General features: G+C 42.6%; 1 protein-coding gene across 10 annotated transcripts in view; it reads left to right on the forward strand.

Annotated features, from left to right (window-relative positions):
* Nucleotides 1-26,188, forward strand: part of BACH2 (BTB domain and CNC homolog 2) — a 185,224-nt gene that overhangs the window by 107,769 nt on the left and 51,267 nt on the right. The window contains exon 1 of one of the 10 annotated variants that reach the window (XM_021389599.1): nucleotides 51-157. The exons of the other annotated variants lie outside the window; for them this stretch is intronic. Within the exon in view, the coding sequence (XP_021245274.1) occupies nucleotides 122-157 (36 nt within the window). The 5' untranslated portion in view covers nucleotides 51-121. Of the gene's footprint in view, nucleotides 1-50; nucleotides 158-26,188 lie in introns of those variants that run through there. 10 annotated transcript variants of the gene reach the window in all.

Raw genomic sequence — 26,188 nt, forward strand, 5'->3', positions numbered from 1 at the left:
ACCTTTCCAGGTTTTTCAGGCTTCGCAGGGTAGCAGCAGCTGGGCTAAGACAATAGGTTTTCACTCTGAGTAATGCTGCATTGCACAGAGGATGTGGTGTGCTGGAGGCACTTAGAGGCACATGCGCTTGTTCCATGGAATATTGATGCTGTTGGTGGTGAGTCTTTCATTATGCAATGCGAAATCCTTTTAAATTACCTTAATGCAAACCTCCCCTTCTCCTAGAAGGTGAGTGCCACGCATCCTCGCTGCCTTGCTCCCGCTGCCTTGCTTTTGCCTCTTTGCTGAAATGCGTGGTTCTGCTCTCATGTCTGCACGCATCCACTGGACCGGCTCCTGCCTTGATGCAAAGTGCAAGAGGCAAGAGAGCTAAGGCAGTAATCAAGGCTTTAAATATTCAAGCGAGAACGGGGAAAACTTCAGAAATAATTAAGTTTCTGTAGTGGTGTTTTCTGCAGGGAATTGCGTTACATCTGTTACAATTATCTGCACGTCTCAATCCTGTAGATGACCAGATGCTGACAAGGAGCATAAACATTTGGTGTTATTTTTTCTGTGGAATTTTCCCTTTCTGATACAGCTGTAGAGGTGGTTCCCCCCCTCCCCTTTCTGGCTGGGTTCAGACCCCATTGCTTCAGAGATAACGCCAGGAGAGCGCGTGTCATGTGGCGGCAGCACCCGTGCTCCGCTCACCCGTCTGTGCTTCCCAGCAGGACGAGGCAGCCTGGTCCCGTCCAGGGTATCGCCACGTGGGCTATTTTTAGAGCTGGCATTGTGCAGCCATCAGTACGCGCCGCGGGGATGGTGATTTTTGTCCTTGTATGGTGATGACATTTTTAAGGTGTTTACCTTTTTCTAAAAGAGGCAGAGGGGTCTCTTTTTGATCATTTTTAACCGCTTGCAGAGCTGCTTGGTGTAATCTGTAGGTTTGTGTGCTCTCTACGTTGTCTGAAGCGAGCAGGCATGAATTAGGATTAGTGCGGGACGCCAAAGCAATGCGATCGGTTGAGATTTTCACCTCTAGCAACCTGTTGGCTTGCATAGCAGAGCGTCTTCTACCTCGGGAAACCCCAAGCTTGTTTTGTTCTCAACTTTCCCACAGCCACCAGTCTGCACTCAGACATTTCCACCGCTGCCACAGCCCCTCTGTGTGGCTCTCCTCCCTCCCCCCACCTCCAACCCTGAGCTTCACAGCCCCATGCAGCCTGGCAAGTCCCGACGGGGCAGCTGCAGGGCTGCTTTGTGCCCTTCGGGCTCTGCAGAAGCAGCACTGGCTGGTCGTGGGCTTGTTAGCAGTAGTACAAAAGCATTAGCGATGGAGATTTACTCTAATGGTGCATTTTAAGTGCATCTCCACTCTGCCAGTCTCACTTTTAATGCACTCAGTTAAGGAATGCTTGGGAGGTTGCTGCTAATGGATGGATCTTCCGGAAAATTGGAATTTTCAAATAAGATTGACGTTTGGAGTGAGAAATACAAATCTAATGAGAGTATTTCAGCAGAGGATTGTAATTAGGAATGAATGGAGTAAATTTGTACACGCAGTCTGCAAAAGGGCACAATGGAAGGTGAAATTGCGCGCTCTGCGCTGAATGAGGGATGAAAGCCAATGTATCAGTGTCATGGCATGACAGTGTAGAGTATAAATGATACTGTCACTGAGTGCTGCAGAAGGTATCAAGGGAATTCCACTCCAGTAAATTACATTACTTAGACAGACCTGAAGGCATTGTGTCTGAATGATTGGAGGGAAAAAGGGTTGTCAGCACAAAGCAGAAGATATTACAGAACAACTAGCTGCAGGGTTGGAAAGCGGTGTTTTTCTGATGTTTACCATGCAAAGCTCTTCTGTTGCTTTTTAATTTTTTTGGTTGAATTTCAAATGTATTGATGAAGCAGTAATATTCTTCTAGCAGTTGTTCAGAGCAGATACTAGCCTGCAACAAGCAGTCAGCATGCGCAGCTCCCATTGCTGGGTTAGGAACTGGTACTCCTCCAGAGTAGGGAAAATCTATTAGTGTGTTCCCAGCTCAGGCAGTGATCTCCTGCTTTTCTTTATTTAGCAAAGGGTTTGCTTTCTGAGCTGTATTTTGGTTACAGGGTAGGCTTGGGCATGTGTATGTGGAGGGAGGAGGGCTGTGACCATTCATAGAATCACAGAATCATTAAGGTTGGAAAAGACCACTAAGATCACCTAGTCCAACCCCAACCCATCACCACCGTGCCTTCTAGACCATGTCGCTCAGTGCCACTTCTCCACGTTTCTTGAACACCTCCAGGGACAGTGACTCCACCACTTCCCTGGGCAGCCTGTTCCAATGTCTCACCACTCTTTAGCGTTGTCTGGGGCTGTGCAATTCCACCTGGATTGAAATGAGCAGCATCAGATCACAGGACAGAAGCCTTAGGGTCTTGTTTAAAGGCACTTGAACAGCAGAGTAAAGTCAGTGATGGCAACAGCTAGGTACATAATGTTGTGGTGACAACAGCAATCTGGAGACATCGTCCATGTCAGCATGCGTGCCCATGCACTGTTAGTCATACAAGTGTGTTCCTTACTCTGTTTTGTTCATCACACACCCTTTCACACATGAGACTCACTGCAAATGCCACCTTGTTTTCCCAGATGTTTGGTGGAATAGTTATTTCTCATTTGTTTTTCTCTGCAGTGACTTTATGTGGTCAGTAGCCCAGAGATTGGGCTTACTTGCTTCTCTGTCTCTGACCTTATGGGCAGACAGTACCTACAAGTTCCTACTCTTTCTTAGTTTTAACAGAGAGAAGACTATGCAGATCCCACCGTTCTCCAAAAATGCCATTTCATGCTGGGAATCTACAATAAAACAGCTTCTACCCAAAGAGGCTACAGACTTTTTACACAGGCAGATAGGAAAAGGGGGAATGGTTTTAAACTAGAAGAGGGGAGATTTAGATTATGTGTTAGGAGGAAATTCTTCACAAAGAGGGTGGTGAGGCACTGAAACACATTGCCCAGCAAAGCCGTGGATGCCCCATCCCTGGAGGTGTTCAAGGCCAGCTTGGATGGGGCCCTGGGCAGTCTGACCTAGCTGGTGACAACCCTGCCCATGGCAGGGGGTATGGAACTGGATGGGCTTTAAAGGTCCCTTCCAAACAAAGACATTCAATGATTCTCTGATTCCTGTGGCATGGAAGAAGCCTTGCCTGCCCTGGAGCTTTTTGTGAACATTCAGCAGACTTTGTATTGCTTGAAAACATCCTTTTTCCTCTTATCCAGTCATGGAAACCATCACTAAATGTGCATGCTGTGAATAGTGATTAGGGAACGTGCTTCGGAGGAATACCAGACTCCATCTTTGTGGCCTGTATCTAGAAACTATAGCATCAAATGTACTGACAGTATGAAAAAGCAGGAAGGCATCCATGGAAAGGAAGGTGCCCTCTCTGAGATGGGATTCAACAATAAATGGAGCGATTTATTAGTGGGTTCTGATCATAGCAAAAGGTGAGCAGGAGGAAGCAACGTGTAATTTGTGCCTGGTGTGAATACTTCCCACATGAGAATTGGGCTAGAGCGGCATGGGGTGCAGCACTATGTCTGTCTGGATAGAAAGCGGTACTGATAAAAAGTTTGTCCTGCTTGTGTCCTTAGACCATTGTTGTCATGGGGTATCAATAGTCCTTGATAACCACCCACTGAAAATACTTGTAGACCTGCAGGCTGTTTCTTATTGTGTTGGTCCACGCGTTTAAAAAAAAAAATCTGCCATTGTTCACTTTTCCTTTGCTATCTTAACTCCAAAAAGCTGTCATTTTGACATATCTACTGTTTTGCACGTTGGAAAAGCAAATGCTTTTTCTTAAATTCAGTATCATTCCTGTGGTTATGATCTAGGCATGTTGTCAAAGAGTGACTGCATGTGGTCATCCTTTACCCCCTAGAAGATCCATTTATTCTCACTGCCTTAGCTACGTTTCCAATGGTGTTTTCCTCTTCCTACGCTGGTCCTGCAGCATGAACCCCTGTGAACAGCACCTGTGAAGTCACTGGGGTCACTCATGTGAGCAATGGATGCAAGACTGGACTTCAAATGCTTCAAAGTACTGTTGTTGCAAGGATGGGCTGGAGGAAAGAATGACCAAGCACTATGCCTTAGGGAAAACTGAGAGCCAACCCAGTGTTGCTTTATCAGAGAGAGAGATTGAGCATGTTCAGACGAATTTGTATCCTCTGGCAAATTTATTTTGCTCTGTAAATGGCTCCCTGCTGTCCCAGAAGGCTATCGCTATCTCTTCCTATCTTGTACAATGGATTTCTAAATAATCAATCCTTGTGCAAGAAAGTTATGGTTCAGTAACCCCAGCTTGCTAACAATTCAGTAGTTTAATCTTAATACTCATTGCTAACACTTTTGATAACACAGGACTATAAAGGTTGACATAGCTACTCTATAAACTCTGATTTGCTTGCCAAAAAGTCAAGCCATTACCGTTAATTCCCCTCTTATCATTAGTGTTATTAAACTGACGATTGATGTGTAAAAACTGCCATTTGCATGAAGTTCCCAAAACTGCACTAAAAGAGACTTTTGTTCTGACTTGGTAAAGAGAAAAAAAAAAAAGCAAAATAACACTAGTTCTAACAGCAGAGATGTTCACATAAAGACATGTTCTGAACAATAAGGCCGTTTATCCATGTATGACATAAATACATAGGAATTTAAATAATGAGGGATCTTGTGAAATGCAGCAAAATGCATGCCACTGGCATTGTGAAGTTTCTCTTCTATGAAGCCCTATTCTTAGGGAAAAGCAGCTTTAGTTTTGCTTTGAAAATCCATTATCATAAGCCATTTTTTTAAAACACTTGTCTTAGTGCAATATTAAAGCAATTTTACACCCTAAGAGCAGCTCTTTCATAAGGTAAAGTGCAGTCTCGTGTGTGTGTGTGTGTGTGTGTAATTGTGGTTTATTATACTTTTCACAATCATAATTTCCCCAAAATTAGGAAAACCACTCACTTCTTTAGGCTTTCCTTTTCCTAATTATTTTTTGTTCTTGTTTTTCTTCCTCCAAAGATCCTTCTTTAAAAATCCCTTTTTTAGAAAAAAGAAAAAAAGAAAAAGGCACAGAACACTTTCTGGATTCATTGCAAAATACTGTTTGAAGGAAACATTTAGAGTTTAGGTTAAAAAGTTTCTGCCTTTTTCAATGCATGAGTGACATTACTATTTTGGGAGGCAGTGCCATCTGCTTGTTAAAACAAAAAGTGGGGAAGATATTCCTAGTTCTAGCTAAGATTTTTGGGTTGTTTCTACATGAAAATCTTGACTGATCTTTGCTTGTGTTTGCCCTTCCAGTTAACAGGGGAGAGCATGGCACCCACCTCTGCAGTCCTCCGGGGTTCCAGAGGACAGGTGTCCAGGTCATCCAGGACAATGTTGTTCCCCAAAGGCACAGTTCAGGGTGATGTATCATAGAATCACAGAATATCCTGAGTTGGTAGGGATCCACAAGGATCATCATTCCAACTCCTGGCTCCACACAGCGCCACCTAAAAATCAAACCCTATATCTGAGAGCGTTGTCCAAACGCTCCTTGAGCTCCAGCAGCTTGGGGCTGTGCCCACTGCCCTGGACACCCTGTTCCATGCCCACCAACCTCTGGTGCAGAACCTTTCCCTAAGCCCCAGCCTGCTCCTCCCTCCCCTGACGCAGCTCCATGCCATTCCCTTGTGCCCTGTCCTGTCACCAGAGAGCAAGCTCAGTGCTGTCCCTCTGCTCCCCTCATGAGGAGCAGTAGGCTGCCATGAGGCCTCCCTTCAGCCTCCTCTCTGGACTAAACAGAGTAAGGGACCTCAGCCACTCCTCGTACAGCTTCCCCTCCAGCCAGTTCACCATCTTTGTTACCCTCCTTTGGGTGTTCTCTGCTAGTTTTATGTCCTTTATGTGCTATGTATGGTGGACAGAATTCCTCCCCAGGGACATTTGCAGTTATAAGAGCTACAAAGATAAGAAAAAAAGCGCATCGTTGTGCCCCGCACCTGACCTGCTACAGGTGGCAGCTACTGGTTGACAATGACTTGGTTGTTATTTGTGGAGTCTTGTTGGAGGACAGGGGTTTTTGTTTGCTTTTCAATGGGGGAGGAAAAAAATTCTTGCTTTTTTTGTTTGTTTGTTTGTTTGCTTTTGTTTTTAAAGCAGATGAGCAATGTTTTCTTGGAGACAGGTCAACCAAGTACCAGCTAGCTCAAGTGAAAGGAATATGGGGGAACAGTAAGAGCAGGTCTAGGAGGGAAAGGCAGGGCTTGAAGGGAATGTAGGTGATTTGAAGGAAAATATTAGGCTGTTGAAGGAATAGGAGCAAGGTGCAGTCTCTGTGTAGAAGGTACTGTGTGCCCATGGAAGTAGTGCCAGAACATGGAAGTGTGAGAAGAGGCTCCTGTAGTCCGCTGTAGATGATGAAGAAATTTCTCTGAGATAACAGTGATTTAGTCTCTGTTAGAGTGCTGAAGTATTTGCAAATACATATGTATCATTATTACAATATCTTCATGACTGAAGAAATGTTTGACCCAATCTCTGTTGACAGAAAAGATTGCCTACTGATAATTGCTTTGCTTAAGTGTCTGATAATATGCCAGGAATGAGAGCATTCTATGTTAGGTCATCTTTAATTATGCATGTACCACCTGTCAGCTTTAAATCTGGTGAAGATTAGTTTTCTCATTGGATTTAGAGTAGGGAAAATAAGAGATCTTTCAACAACAGGAGCAGGCTATTGCAAACACTGTTCCTAAGGGAGGAGTTTCAAAAGCATTCTCCTTATCTTCCCTAGTCATGAATAACGCTACTGGTACATACTGAAATATTTGAAATATTGCCTAATCTAGTTGCAGCAGCAATGGTTTTCAGAGGAAGAGGATTTCAGACCATCTGTTGCATTTCCTAGTTTTCCTTTTTGCCATCTCAAAGGGAGGGGGAGGACACATGGGAAGAGTTTGCTTTGCAGTGCTGGAGAAATCTACCCTGAAACCCTTGCGACCAGGCTATTCACTGACCACCAGTTAAGCCACGCAATAAAAGTAGCCAGAGTGATGAACACACGCCTATAGTAAAGGCAGTTAACAACTCAAAATACTGAAAAAGGATGAGAATGGGTGTTTTGTGGAAAAACTCAGCAGGGAGGGATGGTAAAGGTCTCTGAGGATATAAAATCAAAAGGGTTGCCATTACCAGGACTACTAATGATTTTTAAAATTCCCTTGGAGAGGAAATTCATCTTTGTACAGGAACAGGGGACTAATTCGTAGAGAACAGTTAAAAAAATTTCAGTTCATGAGAGTATATGAGCTGTTTATTTGGTACAGAACTAGATTTTAGGAATCTCCTGGGTTCTATGGTCACATTTGCCCAGGGGCCAAAGCAGGGAAAGGATGGCTGAAACGCTCCATTTGTACTTGAAAACAGGAATGTTCTTTATTCCAAGCTGCCAACCTTCTCAAATGCTTTTGGAAAAACTGAACATCACTTTCGGTCAAATGTTTGTCCTGCTGTTTGTTGCCACTGTGTCTGAGTGGGCTTTCATGCTGGAGGACGGGCTTTCCAGTATGTGCTGATGTCAGTGGCCTGTATATGCAGCATTCACAGTCAAATCTGCACTTCCCCCTCTCTGGAATTTTGATTTTCCAGCTTCTCTGATTGCTGCCTTAGAATCCTGGAAATAATTCCTCGGTTATACTGAGTTACTGATGCTGATTGTTTTTCCTGGTAGTACCTTCAGCCAGTGCAATTTCTGAAAATCTGTGATTTGGAACAGTAGGTCAAATTTGTGAAACAACAAGAACGAGCAAATACAGACAGATGGCTTTGGATGTTTCAGCGTGTTTCTTTTCATCTCACATTTGGCTTTTGCTGATTCTTCATTGCTGCATGAGCATTTGAGGCTGTAATTTGACATTGGTTTGGTAGCAGTTGCTCCTTTGCTGCAAATGTTGGCCAGTGCCCCATGTATGTCCCACCTCCAACCCTCCCTCCTCCATAGGCTGTCAATGTTTGCCCCCAAGGGCATGGGAAGGTTTTTTTGAGACCAGTGGGAAACTAAGGATTTGTTTTTTTACGGCAAAGAAATTTGTCTGTGTTTTTCCTGACTTTTCTTCCCCATGACTACACTGGATTATTCCTTCTATCATGTTAAGGATGCCAGACTCACCTTTGTTATTTGTGTGGTAAATTATGGCAATCTCCTGTGTTGTGCCATGGGGCTTTGCTCAATTCTTACACAGAAGCTGGTTGATTCCTACCTGCCTGGTTCTCTCTCTGGACCAGTTACATCACCTGGATGTGGCTGAACTTTACTGAACTCAGGTGGAAAATTGTGGGGGCGTTCCACAACTTTTGCTCTCTTGTGATTCATTCAGCTGTTCTTTCCACCATCCTATTGGGTTTTCCAGTCTGACAGTTGTCCCTAGAGGATATTTCCTTCCTACAGACTCCTTTGTTAAATATGAAGGCATATGCATCTTGTCATTGTGTTACTGCTGAGTTGTCCAGCAGCACTGGGTACTGCCAGAGATGTCCCACTCTCCAGTTCAGGGGGCAACCATATGCGAGTGAAGGGAGTACTCTGCTTTTGTCTCTGAAAAGCTGGACACACTGTCAAGCTTTACAGATACATTTAAGGATTAAAGAAATGCTTGCTTAAAAATGAACTTGAAATAATGAAGCAAATTTGCCAGGGGAAAATAAATGCCCTAGCAAGGAGTTTCTGAACTCCTTTGGCTTGTAAAATGTGGTCAGTGTAGCCCCTGTGTCTGGCTTGTCCTGGAGTCTCTTTCTTGCCCTGCATTTTACAGATAGCTGTTGAAACAGAGCAGTTGTTCCAGAAAGCCATTCTGTTCTCTAACCCAAGGTGCTTCAAATCCCTTGTCCTCTCTTAAATTACCTATCCCTTTTCTCTCATGTGACTCTTCATTGGAGATTGCCCGCTGCAGAGACCACAGGGGGAGATGAAGCTATTTTCTCCATTTCTCCTTGGAGGCACTTGTTTAACATTTTTTATTGTAAGCTTTGGCATGTTGCTGGTTTTAGGCTTCATGCTTTTTCTCTCCCATTTCACTCTTTCAAAAACACTACAGCAAAACCCTTCACGTGTCAGATTTAGTATCTGTTATAGTAGAAGATTCTTATAGGAGTCATACTTTTCCTTCCATAGCAGTGCAACAGTGCAAAGCTTGCTGGTAGAGCTGATGAAATTCAGAGCAATGTGTTTACAGTGAGTTACCCTACTGTATACACTGCTAATTTTAAGGGGAAAGGGAACACTTCTTGGGATCATTAGTTCTGCCATATTTATAGGTACAACTTCTTGTTAAAGTATGCTTTTCCTGACTCTGAGCTGGCAGCTGACGGCCAGTATTACAGGAGATCATTGTGAGTTTCATGGTCCATGTGTACTTATGTATACATAACACAGATGAGATGAAGCCATGGAGAGATAATGAAGGCAGCAATGATAAACCCTGTACAAGTGCCCAGTAGAGTGAGGCTTTTGAACAATCAGCATGGGCCAAATTCCAGCTCCTGTCTAGGCCATAATGATAATGAAAATTGCCTTGTCCTTTAACTGATTGCACCAGTTCTTTGTTCCACATATTATTTTGTACTCTGGAGAATCTTTAAAAATGTTAAACTACATATTTACATTTTTATGCCAGTAGTTTCAAGTGATTTCATGTTTATGGAAACCTTTGCTTTAAAAATAAATATCCTTTCCCTTCTATTTCTAACAAGGTTTTCTGAATTGGAATCGTCTCCTGATAGTAATCTGAAAGTGACGACTTGACTTGTAGCCAGGAACAGGCATCAGGTCAGGAAGTCTGCTCTCCATTGCCAACAGCACTGGCAGCAGAAACCTCTAGATGTGGTTGTTTGGCTGTACCCCATGGCTTATCTGTGAAATGGGAGTATAGAATCATGGAATCACCAAGGCTGGAAAAGGCCTCCAAGGTCATCCAGCCTAACCATCCACGTACTACCAATATTTCCCCACTAAACCATGTCCCTTAGTACAACATCTAAACATCTCTTGAACACCTCCAGGGATGGTGACTCCACCACCTCCCTGTGCAGCCCATTCCAGTGCCTGACCACTCTTTCCTGAGAAGAAATTTTTCCTAATGTCCAATCTGAATCTTCCCTGGCACAGCTTGAGGCCATTCCCTCTATTCCTATTGCTAGTTACGCAGGAGAAGAGCCGACCCCCACCTCGCCTCAACCTCCTTTCAGGCAGTTGTAGAGAGCTATGAGGTCTCCCCTGAGCCTCCTCTTCCCGAGACTGAGCAATCCCTGCTCCCTCAGCTGCTCCCTGTAAGACTTGTGCTCCAGAGCCCTCACAGCATCGTTGCCCTTCTCTGGACACGCTTCAGGGTCTTGATGTCTGTCTTGTAGTGAGGGGTCCAAAACTGGATGCAGTACTCGAGGTGCAGCCTCACCAGTGCTGAGTACAGGTGGATGATCCCTCCCCTGCTCCTGCTGGCGAACACTATTTCTGATACAAGCCAGGATGCCCTTGGCCTTCTTGGCCACCTTTGCACACAGCCGGCTTATGTTCAGCCAAGTATCGACCAACACCCCCAAGTCCATTTCTTCCAGTCTTCCAGCCACTCTGCTCCAGAGTGGTAGTGCCATACCTCTGGTGTGCCCTTCTGAGAGTGAAGTGCTGCATGGATCACATAAGTACACCAATATGCTTGTAGTCTTCCAACAGGAAGCTCATTGCCAACACAGTGCCGATGGTAAATAAATACAACGATCTTGAAAAGTTCAAGTGGGCAACCAGAGCAAGACAAATAGTTTCTTTTACACTTTGGGTGCTGTGCATTTGAGGAGGAAGTTCAAGGAAACTCCTCAGTCACAGGAAACTGCTGCTGAAGACATTCAGTAAACAAGCTGCATGGCTGCGTTCTGCACCAAATGTCCACATTCCAGCTGCTTGCCAGGTCCCTGAGCAAGGCCTTTGCCAATCTCTACTCTGGTGTGTGGGTGTTCCATCTCGCACCTGCAGAGAGGGGCAGGTGATACAAAGACCTTTTTTTCCTTTCCTTAAATAGTACTGATGACTACTAGTTAACAGCACTCCAAACAAAAACCACAACGCATTCAATTGAAAGTGGCCAGAGCCTCCTCTGAGTTGTTGCAGTTATTGGTGAGGCATCAGAACAGGCCGCCCAGGGAGGTGGTGGAGTCACCATCCCTGGAGGTTTTCAAGAAAGGTGTAGATGTGGCACTGAGGGACATGGTTTAGGGGGCATAGTGGTGATAAGTTGACAGTTGGACTAGGTGATCTTAGAGGTATTTTCCAACCTTGATGATTCTATGATTCTATCACATTCACAACGAAAATAACCTGCCTTTGCCCACCCGCTTGCAGAACAGACATTGATACTGCAAACCCGTCTTCAGCTATCTGCAGTTCCATTCATACACACACGGAAAATGACTTCCTTGATTCCCCTTCAGCCTGCCTCTTATGTGGCCCAAGTGCTGCCCAGGATGTCTATGCTCCTGGCAGCTGCACCATGGCCTCTGACCATCCCCCACTCGGGCTGCTTACTCCAGTCATCCACAGGGCATCTGCCGCCTTGTGCAGGAGCACTGCAGGGCGTTCTGTGCACCATGAGCCTCAGCTCCCTCTGGGCTGCTGCGATGAATATTGCAGGAAGCTTGCCAAGCAGTGTGGGCACATGCAGGCGGCTGCCAGCTTGAATCACGTCTGCCATGCTGCAGAGGTGGCTGTCGCTCTGGTTGTGGTGGGTTAGTGGAGTGCTAGCAAGTCGCATTTGTAAGGGGTCCCAGGCTTCAGTCTCATCTCATTTGTCACAAAGAGAAGGAATCTACTTTGACAAATTCTGCAAATGCTATTTGCACTTCTTTTTTCTGTTGTTCAGCAGCTGTACCCTTTGTTTCTGAAATGCTGTATATGTACTACAGACCTTTTTGGTGCAAATCGATTGACTTTAATTTCTTTCTCAACTACCTGATTTTTATCACATTGTTTCGACAGCATCCTGTTGTTAATTCACATGATACATGATACATGATAATGTGATGTGATATCCCTCCCTAGTTAGCAAAATGTTAGAAAAGCTGTTGGCAGCTTCTGGAAGAGTGTTTAGCAAGTGGAATTACTCAGAGATGTGCACACAAGCCTAAATAGGCATTTCCCAGCTGTCTGCAAGTTCAAAAACTAGTAAGGACTTTTCAGACTTTAACACAAGATGAATTACTTGCTACTAGAAAGTAAAACCTTCAGAAATATGCACCATGCAGTCAGGATACTGTGTTTTGTTTCTTAATTTGGAAATCAACCTCTCTGCCACTAATATGTAATTGTTACATTATTCAGGAGTCATTTTCCTGAGGAGGCGAGCCTTCTTATTCCAAGGGGATGTCAAGCTTAAACGCATTCAAGAAGGCTCTTAGGGCTCTTAGGCTGCTGGGTTGTGCGAAGATGGTGCTTTGTGATGCCTTTGTTCTAGCTGCTCAAGCCAGGATGCTGAGTTCCAAGTGCTTCCTCGCCATGCCCAGGACATCCCTGCTTCCTTTCTGTGACATGCAGGAGCTGCTGTCCACATTGCTTTCTTTAGAGAGCCATATGCAGCGCTGTGCCTCTGTTTTGCATGAAGAAGCTGACATCAATCACACACAGCCACACAGCTCTGCTGAAAGCTTCCTTTTTGTCCACAGACACCTATTGTCAGCTGGCTATTTTTTCCCCTTTTCCCTATTCTGTTTCTCCTCCGGGACCAGCTTAGAGGTTTCTGGATGTGCGTCCATTCCCTCCTGTAACGTCACCCGTCTCTGACACAGAAGATCTTTAAGATCCCTTCCAACCTAAGCTGTTCTTTGATTCTTTTCCCATGCATTCAGGCTGTTCAGCTGGCAGCTTTATTTTCAGCTGAGGCTCTTACTGCTACCTCCATAGCCTCTCTGCTCCCTGCCTTTTACTTGGCATCTCTTGTGCCTAATTCTTCAACCAGTTGGATTACCATCTCTTGGCATCATGTCATCACTCACTCTTCAGCCTCTCACCAGCAAATTGCTTCTCCCCTCTTGTCGTTTCTCTGACACTTTTCCCTACTCCCTGAGAGCCTATGACTTTCTCTCCTCTCCCTTTGAAAAAACCTTGTCTCATATCCCTTTGGTGGGCAGGACAATTTCCAGCAACATTTTTCTCCATCTCATTTCCATTCCCACTGCTCTTTCGAACTCCTTGGCAGTCATTCACCCTGCTCTGGGCAGCACAGCCTCTCTCCTGCCTGCCCGCTCCTTTCTTCTTCCTCCAAGCATCTGTACGTACTCACACTAGTATGCATTGTCTTTATCTCCGGCCTCTTGAGTTGCTTTTTGTTTAGTGAGAACACTGTAAACTAGCTGCCCTTTCTCACGAACCACTCTCTATTCTTACCTTTTCCCCCCTGGAGGTTCCTGACCTCACCAGCCTCCCTCTCACTTCTCCCTTCTCCCATGAAGCATCTCCAGACAGCTCTTCTCCACGTTTCCTCCTGTTAACCCCCAGCCTCTCCTTTCTCTGAGGCAGGCTTGCTTCTTCTTCTTTCTTCCATCTCAGACCCTTCCAGTCATCTGTAGTAATGGGTTTTTAGCATCCTAGTGGATGTTGCTCCTGGTTCTTCCCCATCCCTTCAACTTTTTAAGCATTGCCTCTAAACTAGTCCTATTTTGGAGCTTTTTTTGCACATCTTTATTATTACTGAAAACATTTGCACAAATATATCTTCCAAGGTTTTAATTCCTCCTCTTTCTTATGCTCCTTTTGAAAAAAATCTTGCTGCACGCAGAGGAGAGGATTAGACCTGTGTGTATATGTTGACAAATAAATGGAATATCTGCTACAAAAAATACTGTCCCACCTAATTTTACAGAGTCAAAGGAGTATTTCCCAGTGATTTGAATCTGGGTAGCTGTATTGATTGGTCTGGCTCAAAGACCTTTGTAGTAGAGATAACTTCATAGAATCATAGAATGACTTTGGTTGGAAGGGATTCTAAAGACCACCCAGTTCCACCCTGTGCCATGGGCAGGGCTGCCACCCACTGGATCAGGCTGCCCAGGGCCCGACTCAACCCGGCCTTGAACAACTCCAGCCATGGGGTATCCACAGCTTCTCTGGGCAGCTGTGCTAGCGCCTCACCACGCTCACTGTGAAGAATTTCTTCCTAATATCTAACCTAAATCCCCTCTTTTAGTTTAAAACCGTTCTCCCTTGTTCTATCAGTATCTGTCTGTGTTTCCAAATTACATTTGTATATGTTTGAAATGTTCGTACCAGATAGCACGACATTTAGTAGAAACATGCAGTGACATCAATACATGTTTCCTAAGAGATATTAATTAAATATTGTGCATATATGTGCATGTGTATGTGTGCACACATGTACCTATATAAACGCACATAAGTATACACACGTGTACATACATATCTACTTTTTAGACACAATACTGGAGCATAGGATGCTGTGATGGAGGAGCATCGTGTCAGTCATAACAAAGTAGTGACTGTCCCAAATTTCATCAAGCAACAAATACTTTGTTTAAAAAAAAAAAAGTAACGTTCCTTTGGGTATATAACTGAGCAGTGTCTTTCTGGGGCCTAAATTCTTCCAAGTAATGGCATGAATCTGTAGGTACACCTACCTGATCTTGACTTCTGATAGTTACAAATTAGCTGACTCTGTTTCCACAATACTTGAATTGTGCTAATGGCAAAATCTTCCTGTAGCCTGTTTGTGGAAAATTGTCTCTTGTTTTCATGAAGCTACATCACCCATGTGGTCAAGTTCATCTAAAAATACTGGATTTAATACTGCATAACAATATTTGCATTCTTCTGCAAATCTAAAAAGCTCAATACATCAATCTAGTTGGAAGAATTTGTGGATTGGGTTTTTTATAATTTATTTTTTTATTTCAGCCCACAGTATAGGTTAGGTAAAGTTAGGGTACATACAAGCTGAGGGGGGAGAAGCAAGAAAAAAAATGTGTCTGATCTTTGATGTATACGGAGAGAGGAACTCACTGCCAGACACTAGAGTTTGCCATCTAGCTTATTCCCTTTTTAGCATGAAAATTGCTGCAAGGGGTTGCAGGCACTCAGTATTGATTGTTTCCTGGCTTCTATTTGTATTGTGTATTTTACCTAATAATAAGTAATGCTTTTAGATTAGCTGCATTTGAAATACTAATCAATAGGCTTTATAGATTCCTCACTTTGTACGTAAACATGACAGTCTCCAGCAGAGCGAAAGAGTTTTATCCCAGATTGTTTATACTGTATAATTATCAATCTGTAGTGTAATCTCCTTGTCTTCATGTGTTTATGGGTTGATCCTGCTTGTTGCAGAGCTCTTTCAAATCTCATTAAAGGTACTCAACACCTTGCCACATAAGTGTTGGAATGTGCCGGCTAAGTCCTGCTGCATGTGGACCTCCCAGTGCTTCTTACTGTACATGTGCACTGTAAATAGGAGTCCCTAAATTATATCTTGTCACTGTTGCTAGCTGCTTCCTTCTGCAAAGCTATGTTTTGAGCCACAATACATTTGCCAGGGTTCAGGTGCGCGGGGTTACAATTTTCTCACTGTGGATGTTCTTGGAGACTGTAGTTGGGAAACCACTACCAAAGCATTTCAGCTGAAGGGGAACCAAGTAGGGAAATAAAGCTTAAAATTATGTGTTGAATTTGCCAATGTTTGCAACTTTTTTTAAACTCTTCTCAAACTCTGGTGCCCCCATGCTGCGGAGCAAAGGTGTGAAATCTCAGCTGGAGAGAGGTTTGGAGCTATGGGTGCAGCTGTGGCTGTTGCTATTCCCATGGAAGTCCTTTCAGCCAGCCAGGCCAGGTTACAAACTTCTGAAAAGAAATCCCCATGCTTCTGCCTAATGCTGCCTCTGAAATCTGGTTTCTGATAAACCAGGAGAGACTTCAGCACCATACTCTGCTCACCCTAACTGTATTTGGTGTGATGTTGCAAACTGCTTGGGTGTGATAGCCAGCAGCCCTTGGGAAGCAGAAACCTCATCGTTCCCATCCTTCTCCTGACCTGTGTGGGCTGTAGGGTCAGGTTGCACAATGGCACATTTAGTTTGTTTAAGGTAAGGAAATTATGCACGGGAGCTGTTAAAAGAATATTAGGGTTGTCAAGTCAGGCAAGAAATGTTGTAACATAGCCTGCTCACCCTTCAGGTAGATTCTGTATGCATGCAAATTTGACATTCTTTAATTACATGTCTCCAAGATCCATAGAAAATATAGCCTCTCAGTTCACATCAGAAAAAGCACGCAGACTTTTTCTTCTGAGAAAAGAACCATTTGTTTGTATATCAAATACCGTTATCTCATAAAGATTGTCCAGACTGTAGGTGTGGGATACATTTCATCAGCCAGGCAAAGCTTCCATAGGTCACAGCTGCCTGAAGCGTGTCCCTGAGCAAGGCTGCCATGATCTTGTGAGTGGGTGCCTGTGGAGACTGCCACTGCAGAGACAAGGCCCTCACTGTGTCACTCTGGGTTGTTAGGTGTCCTGGAGAGTCTGTGCCCTTGGGAAAGGAGAGAAAAGGCAGAAGGTAGGAATGGATTGCAGTTACCATGTTGCTGAGCATGGAGAATGGCTTTGGGTTTTGTGGTTCTTCAAGCTCTGATCTGCAGAGAATGTGTGGGATGTCTGCCTTTGGTGGCCTGTCTTTCTCAACCAGTAGTATGTTCTACTTAAAGATAAATCAGTAAAGGTAGGTGGGCTGCACACTTACTATAAAGAAGCCGTATAAGCCAACCTTATGTTGCTTTTGTAAGTCAGTGGGGCTGTACAAAATGGACAGTTTGACTTTTTATTAGGCAGGGTCTTAGTGTTACATGGTAGTTATGGGAAAAGGGGGTATGTAAACAGAAATGCAATAGAGTTAATGGGAATGGCTTGCTTAAGAATAGACTGGGAAATAAGCGTTTACAACTTGTTGTATGAGAGAAAGGGAAAATGAAGAGAGAAGCAGTTTGTCAGATGCTTTTATTTGTTTACAGGCTTAAATAACTTGAATCACAGAGCCCCAAATTCCTTACACTGACCGTTTGCAAGCAGAGCGCAACACCTGCCAGTAGATTATAAATGTATGCAGGCACTGTACTCAGAACCAAAAAAGATGTTTTCCACAGTTAGAACCTGTTGTGTTGGCATAATAGTACATTTAATGTAAAAAGTGTTGAATGCGCTGAATTGCTGAAGAATTTTCTGCCAGCTGCTCAAAAATGATGATTTTACACTGTCATCAATTACAAAAAATCATTATTCTAGTACGAATCCATTCAGGTTAAATGAAGAAATAGAAGAAGTGGTAAAACATTAATTAATCCAATATCAAAAAAGGAGAAAGCAGAAAATACAGGAATGTTCCCTTAGATTGTTTTTGTATATGAAACAATAGAAGATAATGTATTCATTATGGACGATGAAATGGACAGAAGAGAAAGTTTGCTGCTTATAGCAAAGGAGGACCTGAAACAGGCAGGAGTGGTTGAAATTCAACATTCTGACATCAAGAAATCCTAGTAGTTTTTACATCCCGGTATCTTAAGGGATATAGCTGAAAAGCTCTGGTAAGTGCCTGTTAATTTATAATAAATCTTGGGAAACAGAGGAAATTCCAGAAAATTGGAAGGCTGCCAACTATATTTCTGATATTTCAAAAAAATGGAAGGGATGTTCCAGGGAACTGTAGGCTGCTTTAGCTTGATGTCAGCCCTGGGTAAAATAGCAGAACATCTATTTCAGGATCTGTCAAGGGAGAATTTGGAGGCTAATCCAGTAACAGCTGAAAAGAGAACTTTTTAAACACACCAGGTCTCCATGATAAAGGCGGCTTTATATGACCAGATGAGGTGGTCATTTCTGCCTTTTAGATTTGTGAACCAGTGAAGGAATGCCCTGAGATTAAAGCTCCCGTGGTAGAGTGTGCCAGTTCAAATAGAAATAATCAAGCCACTCTGGTTCCCTGGGATAACATGTAGCTTAGGTTTGGGTTTTGTATGTTAATCTCCTATTTGATTTGATTTTATGGCTTTTGCAGCTTTAAGTATGTTGAGTACATTGTAGTTTTGTGGGGGCAGAGAAACCAAATAAACTTCAAAAAGCTGCATTGAAAACTCGATAGATAGTCTAAGAATCCTCAAATGAAGATAAAATCCTGTTTTTCCTCATAGCAGTATTTGCAACTTTAATCCCTTGATCTTTACCGTGGCAAAGATGCTTTTGTAAGCTTCTCTGAATCTTACAGAAGTAAAACTTCATCTTCTGCTGTCTTCACAGTCCTCTCCCAGACAGCAGATGCAGATCCTACATTGGCTGTATGCACCCTTAGAACCAGAACTCCAGTGCATCAAATCTTTCCCCACAGGTTTTTTCAGCCTGCTGTTGTGTTCAGTCGAAATGCCCATTTGCATCCCACATCCTCTCTGCATACCCTGGCTGTAGCCTGTTAGGTGTTGGCAGCATAAGTGATTGTTTCCATGTGCCTTTCATTGGCGGATGATTTATTGTAGGCAACAGGAAAGGCGGTTCAGTTCCAGAGTAAGGGCTGGACTATGGATAAAAGGAATTTAAACAGGAATCTAGGCATGTGCCAGACTGTGGAGATGATGGGAATACTTACAGCTCTCACTTAAAACCTTCCGATAACAAAACGGCAGTGCTCAGATTCTTGAAGGATCAAAAATGCCCTCAAAATCTCTTGGTGTAGTCCTGCTAAACAGCCATTTCACTGAACTTCTGATCATTCCATGGTTATAAAAGCATCTGAAAATTGTTACTTGCATGTGTTGATAGGCCTTCCAGTGTTCAGAGGATGTAAATCTGTGCATCCTACTACAGTAGTCAGTAGATCTTTTGCTTTTATTTTTAGAATAGTAAAAACCTATGATTTAAGGATAAGGAAATTATTTTCCTTCAGTACATATGCCATCAAAGAAAAACATTATTGCTGGTATCCATTCGGTTGTCAAACAGCACAAGCAGATAGTGACTCAGACACTAAGGAGGACACAGCACCTGTATTCTTTTCCAAGAGTAGAAGCTGTGAAATTCTGTCAAGAATTTCTGTCAAGAAATTCTGTCCCAAATTTAACCCAGTGACCTACTGCATGTGGTTCTGCTCTTTGCACATTCATCACAGCAGGCCTGATCCAAAGGACACTCCTGTTTGTGTCCCAAGGAAATATGAAGGATATTTTAAACCCCTGCTAAGTTGTAGTGAAGATGAAAAGTTTGCATTTCAGGAGGGAAAAGAAATCAAGATGAGATTTTTTTTCATAACAGTTATGTAATACAACAGGAGAAAAATGGTCTTTTGTCATGTGTGCAACCTTTACAGTTTGAATAGTTGAAGATGTTAGCAGTGATTTTGGCCATAGCCTCAGATAAAGCCTCTCCAGCCAGTTCTGGAAAAAAAAACAACAGTAATTGTTACAGTTTGAGAAGCAAGGATAAAATTAACCAGGAAATGCAATTCTGAGAGATAAGTTTTCTTTTCTCCTCTGGAGGAATTTCACACACAAAAAAAATGCTCATTTTAGACACTCATTCAACTGTAAATACTGATAGCAGCCAAAAACAAAGCTTCAGCGTTGAAATGTCATGAAGTTTTGAAAGGGTATGCTTCCTTGAGAGTAACACATTAGGAAAACGAATAGTTTTGAACCCAGATAACTTGTTATCATAATATTTCACACAAAGAGGCTACAAAAAGAGCAGAATAGCACCAGTAGTAGTATTGGCTCAGCATCAGCCTGGCCTTCATTTTTGTAGTCATAGTAGCAGAGGAGATTTCAAAAGAGAAGCATGTTCTTTACTATACTAAAGTATGATGAGATATATGTAAAACAAACAAAAAATCACTGGTACAGTTTTTAAACTCTGGTTCTTTAATCTGGCAATCCAGATTAACCAAGAATAACCCAATAAGTTATGCTCTTTCCCCAAGGTCCTGAAGCCTTTGACCACTTCAGAAAAACATAATGTGTTGTTTGTTTTGCTTCGTGGTTTCCTGGCACTGTTTCAATGTTGGGCATTCCCCATTCTGCTTTGAGTAAGCTATTTTGAGTAACAAATTTGGTTCCAGTCCCATTCCACCATAGCCAGCTACTGTAAGGGCCATGTAGAAGCCATGAGAAGAGACTTTGTCAGGGAGGAGTTTTTCTGTGTTCCCCACTTTCTACATACATATATGTTTATTGAGTATCTCCTGAAAAATAAGGAGAGAGGACAGTTCTTGTGATGTTCCTTCAGTTTTCCTGCCTGGTGTCTATGTTCTCCTACCCTCTCTACTGTGCTGCTTTCTTGAAGACATCATCATTTATATCACAAGAACATTGAAAATGCATGTTGAACTAAGGCTGACTTATTGAGTTTAGGACAATTAGTAGCATAATAATATTGTTTTTCCTGAGTCCAAGATACACATGTGTACTTTGCTTAGTAGGCCTAAGAGAATGCATAAATACCATGCATGTACCATGTATAAACTTTATTTGAACATTAACGACAGTCCATAAAGACTGTGAGATATCATTACAGCATTCTGCTGGATTACTCACTCAAAAAACAATAACAACACAACTCTTTGAAGTCAAGAAACAGGTTTTATCTGTGTGTAGCACATAAATATATTTGGACTCTTCAAAATAGCCTCCACTAGGAATCCCTGCTTCATTACGGTACCAATCTCTAAACAACCTGAAGCACAGTTTCTTTAGAGTAGACATCTGGGGTTTAAATTAGCATTCTTTACAGGAGACAACAGGCATCCTGTCACCTATTTTTAAAAAAATAGAAAAAAGATCCATGGCATAACTGAAGTTGTAGAAGACTTTTACTTGCGTCTTTTGATAGTGAAACCACTCCAAGTAACTTGGAGGGTGTTCCCTGAGCTGTGAACACTTGATGTGATTTGTTTTGTAGGCCAGCATTACCAAATGCTTCTTGGGCCTTCAGCATACACTTGAGTTTTCCTCAGCTGTTCCCATTCCCAGTTGCAGTCAAATGAAGATTTGCTTTGAGGCGGTAGGGTCAGAGGCACCAGCCATCACCTCAGCAGTAGTGCATGCCTGCAGCCACCAGCCAAAAATGCTGAGTAATGTCTTTTCCACTTGTCTATGTATCTTCTACTTTATAGCTGAAGTTACTTGAACAATGTGGAAAGCTTCTTTTTGAAGATGTTCTTGCTAGTGGCCCTGGCACCCACTGTAGCCTTGGCAGTAGGCAAGCCCATGTAGCCTGGTGGCTTGCTAGTCTCTTTTCAATTATCTGGGGTGCAGGGAGAAGAAGGCATTAATACTGCTGAGGATGACATAGCAAATTACTACTGCTCCCTAACCTTTTTAAATTGCTAACACTGTTGTAATCTGTAATTACAGAAATCAGTGTGAGAATTGTGGCACGGTATAATTATCTTTCCTGATACTTTATTGCTGTATGAATTATTAATCAAAATCAGTCTTGTATAGTATTTGCAGCAACTAAGAAGAATAATGTATAATTAAATTTCATTATTTCTATTTTTGTGCTGGTGTTTTATGATGTTGTAATTGATAATTAATTGGTTAAAAATTCACACAGTTCTTACGAGTTTCGTGTGACTATGACTGCTTGGTATTCAGCATGTATTAATTGAATAATGGGCTCACTGAAGAGACCTTTGTATATAGTCTTCTGTCATTACAGTGAGCTCTCAAAAATGGTGAATTAATCATTAGGCCTTTCAGTAGTTTCTTTTTAAAGGAAAGCAGTGACAATATAATCATATACTTTGTTGTTATATCTATAATTGAGAGATCATAATAACCAATTATAAGGATGGTCATTTTAGGAGCTCTGAAGTTTCAGTTATTGATAAATTTCTTTAAAACCAAGGTGTTGATTGCACACTTGATTGTACCTTTTTGTAGAAAAAATATTAGATGAGGAAGGGAGCCCTGGAAAGTTATTTTCCTCCCACTTGCCACTTAAAAACAGTGCATATTTATCTCTAAAAACTATCAAATCTGATGTGCTTTTGCTGCCGTTTGTCAGAAGAACAAGTTCCATTCAACTTTTTCATTATTTTGTCAGCACTTTTCCCGTTTTTTTCCCAGTACCTTTTGCTAAATTATTAGAAAAAATAAACTGAAAATTTTACAACAAAAAAGTATTTTTTGCACTCTCTGCATCCTATAGAACAGAAATCCTGTTAGACATTTAGATGCAAATAGGTGAGCAGAGTGTCCAGCTACCTCTGACCAAAAAGCCGTAGATGTGGTCAAGCAGACCACTTCAAGCTACTCTTAAGTGTGTATTTTTTTTTTCACTGTTACTGAAGAAGGTGAAGTAGAACTAAAAATAGCCACAGTTCAGTATTGATCCTCTCTTAACTTGATCAGGAGAAAGCTGAGAGTCACCTTGTATAGCAGGATATGATGCGAGTTCCAGCTTAGACTTCTAAGCAAAATGTGAGTTGGATTTAACATCTCTTGGTTTCTCACACCCTAAACCACTGGAGGGAGTGGGAGCGGGAGACCCTGGTGTCAGGGACACTCACCACAGCTAGCCTGTGGATGGGTGTTCCCTACTGCTTGCCCTCAACAGCTCAATCCTATGCAGCTTCAGTACCCACAGCTATCTCCTGGGGCTGGGAACAGAGGGTGAGCACGCTAGGAGACATGTCTGGAGGTGCTAGGTTTGGGATTTCACCTGCATTCACATCCATCAAATAATTTCTGTCTGCGACCATGGTTGGCAGGCACGGTCCCTGCCCAGGCAGTTTGCTGTTGGCCACTGCTCTGGAGTGTGAATTTTCATTCCATGTAAACTTCTACACTGCATAATGTCACCCTGGATATTTTTATTGGGTGTAACTAATCCTTTTACACGTCCGGTGAATTCGCTGCCCAGGAATGTGCAGCAGTGCTCAGTTGCCCAGGAGGTTCATTGCAGCTGTGGTGGAATACAGAAAAATAAATAAATAAATAAATAAGCATCCTCATGCAGAGTGTAAGGTACAATTTCAGCTCATGTCTGTGATCAGGAATCAAAGCCTTTCTTTTTACAAATTCTATGTTTGCCTTGCCTCTTTTACGTGGATGTGCTTTCATATTTGCAACATCAGAAGCAAAACATAGCAATCCTGCTATGACCTTTTATCTTCTATTTCATATTTCTTGTATAGCATTTATCATATTGATCATACATTTGGTCTTGAGGAGGGCTTTTTCTCCTTTAACAGTAATATTTATCATTGTCCTCCTGAGGATTTGTATTCTATTCAACGTGGGTAACTGGATGCAGACATCACGCTACATTATACCAGAAGTGACTAGAAAATGTATCATCTCTGTATTAACTGTTTTCCTTTCTTAACACTGCCTTTGCATCTCACTTTCTTGGATAGCCTTAAAGTTCTAGACTTCATGTCTCCTGTCTGTCTTCTTCCTGAAAGACTTCAAATGGGAATTCAGATTACGGATCAAATAGTACCTGTTTTGCAGTGAGGGTAGTCAAACACTGCAACAGACTGGCAAGGGAGATGGTGGGTTGTCCCTTCTTGTTGATATTCCAGACCTTGGTGGACATGGTCCTGAGCAGCCTGCTCTAGGTCATCCTGCTTTGAGCAAGTCATTGGGCTAGATGATCTCCAGAGGTCCCTTCCAACCTCAGCCACTCTATGAAAATACATTTTTTCCTCTAATTGCCACTTGTGTGTGTGCTTTGGATTTACTGCAACACCTTGGTAGCATCTAATGCTTTTTTATATTGTCTTTCTGAATTTTCCAACAATCCTTATTGCCTTTGATAGTTGAACTAATTTTATCCATTTCAATTTCACTGTCATGATCTGTGGTCTTCTAGGTCACTCATCTGTGTAGGATCATCAGATAATTCATGTTGGAAAGGATCTTAAGAGGTTTCTAGTGCAGCCTCTTGCTCAAAGGAGGTCAGCTTTAGACCAGAGAAGACAGTATCCAGTCTGGTCCTCAAAACTTCCAAGGATGGAGAGGACAAACTTTGGAGACCAGATGAATTCATGCGTGTTGTGGGTGGTATGGCCATACAGAGATACTAACAGCTAATGCTGTTTCATTTGTGGAGATATTTCACTGTTAACCTGCTGAAAAAATGGCTGTGTATTCCTTCCCTGTTAATACAGTTTAACCTAAGTGATTTCCAGTCTGATGCAACTTCTCGCCTTATGACAATCAAGCTTCTCTAGCAGCCTTTTGTAAAGGCTTTATCAAAGGATTTCTGAAAGTCAACACTAATTACATGTACCCGTGTTCCTCGCTGCTAATTTGACACACTTCAGGAATTCTAATAGAGCAGATCAGAGACATGACTTCTCTGTACAGAAGCCATGCAGCTTTGTCACGATGATAATTTGCTTGGTTAAGCATTCTGCACCTTTGCCATGATCTAGATTTACTTTCCCATCTAATTAACCCAGTTCTGACGCCTGGACTTTCTGGTCTGTCATAAGATTCTCCCTTCCCTAACGTTTTCCTTTAAAAACGGACAGTGCCTTGCCTACCCTCTACTCTTGTGAGACTGGAGCTGGGTTTCATGGTACGCACTGTATTTTTGGTAGCAACTCAGAAGTTCCTGGAGAGCTTGGGGTGAGCGCCAGCTCATACAGACAGCATGCTGCAAACTCAAGTGATTCAGATGTTCCATGAGTGACTTTTTAGGCCCCCAGAGGTCTCATTTGCCTGTTCCTGGCTGTCCCTGGCACAGGACTCAGTGGCATCTCCCATCAAGGGCTGTGGAAGCGCCGGGCAGGCAAAGTTTCTGTTTGCTTCACTGTAGATGCCGGTCTTTACTAGCAACTTTTTTTTTTGTGAGGTTTCAATGGTGCTTTCCTTGCCCACAGTAGTTATTGCCGTTTGCTGGAAACTTTTGTTTCAAAGAGGCTTTTTCTGGCAACACAGTGACCTATATGCAAACAAATGCGCAGCATGTTCTTTCAGGCTGGAGAAAGGCTTGCTAAGTCATTCTCTCTTCAGTTTGAAGAAATACCAAGTGCATAACAATGATTTCCATGAAGAAGGCTCTGCAAACTCAGCATAATATGAAGTTCAGCAAAAAACTCTGCATTTTGAATTAACGCTGTATGAAAGAGTTCCAGCCCTGCTTGCTGCAGGGTTCAGAACCTGAGTCTTTGCTTTTCTGCTCCTGAGAGAGGAGAAAATAAAATGATTAACAGTTTACTTGCTTCTACATTCCAAAGCCTTGCACTGGCCTTCTCCCTCTGCACTGACTCCTTTCTCTGTGAAAACGAGCAGAATACCTCACAGAGCAGGGCTTTACCATCCTGCTCCTCTCCTGCCAGATAAAGCCCTCTTGGATAGGAAACATCTCATGCCTGGGGGTCATTCTGACAATGGCAGCTCGTGGAAAGGGAAAGAAAGGAAATAATTCTGTTGAAAGATTAAAAGCTGTTAAATCAGTGGTCCTGAGCCATAGCCCTGCCCCGGCTTAACCCAGTATAGCCCCAGCATCACAGCAGCACATCAGTCGGGTTTCCTAGCAGACACACATGCCAGTGGGGAAATTCACTGTGGTATTGTCAGCACTTCACAGGGTATGCAACTAATTTTTTTTTTTTTAAAAAAAAAGCACCTGATGAGAGCTGTAGTTAAAAAGTAGGAAATTACTAATTAGTAACCGAGTAACTCAGGGTTTGATTCACACAAATTGCAATATTACTGTAAAAAAGGATTGCTATTTCAGGCAAACAGTGATTTTTGTTTAAAATATATATATATAAAGGCACTGAAAATGTAATTGGTGTTCTGTTCATTACCTGCCAGGTTTCAGGTTTCTTATGTGTTTCGTCACCATCTGATAGTTACAGGCAGAAGACGTGCCTGGAAAAAAGAAAATGTAAAGCTTTCCCCATCGCATTGTCATTTGCAACTCTCAGGTTTTCCCACTAGATTGTTCTTGTAAACTCTTGCATTTCATAGCACGCAAGAGTGACCACTTAGAACATCACTGTAGCACTATCGTTAGCATCAGAGCTCAGTTACACAGAAAGCTGTGAGTGGGATGAGCCAAGTATCATTTTCTCTGTGCCTTACCGTAGTGCTAATAAAATGATTGCTTGTCAGTTCTTCTCGT

Source organism: Numida meleagris, chromosome 3 (genome assembly GCF_002078875.1).
Source record: "Numida meleagris isolate 19003 breed g44 Domestic line chromosome 3, NumMel1.0, whole genome shotgun sequence".
Lineage (NCBI taxonomy): Eukaryota > Metazoa > Chordata > Aves > Galliformes > Numididae > Numida > Numida meleagris.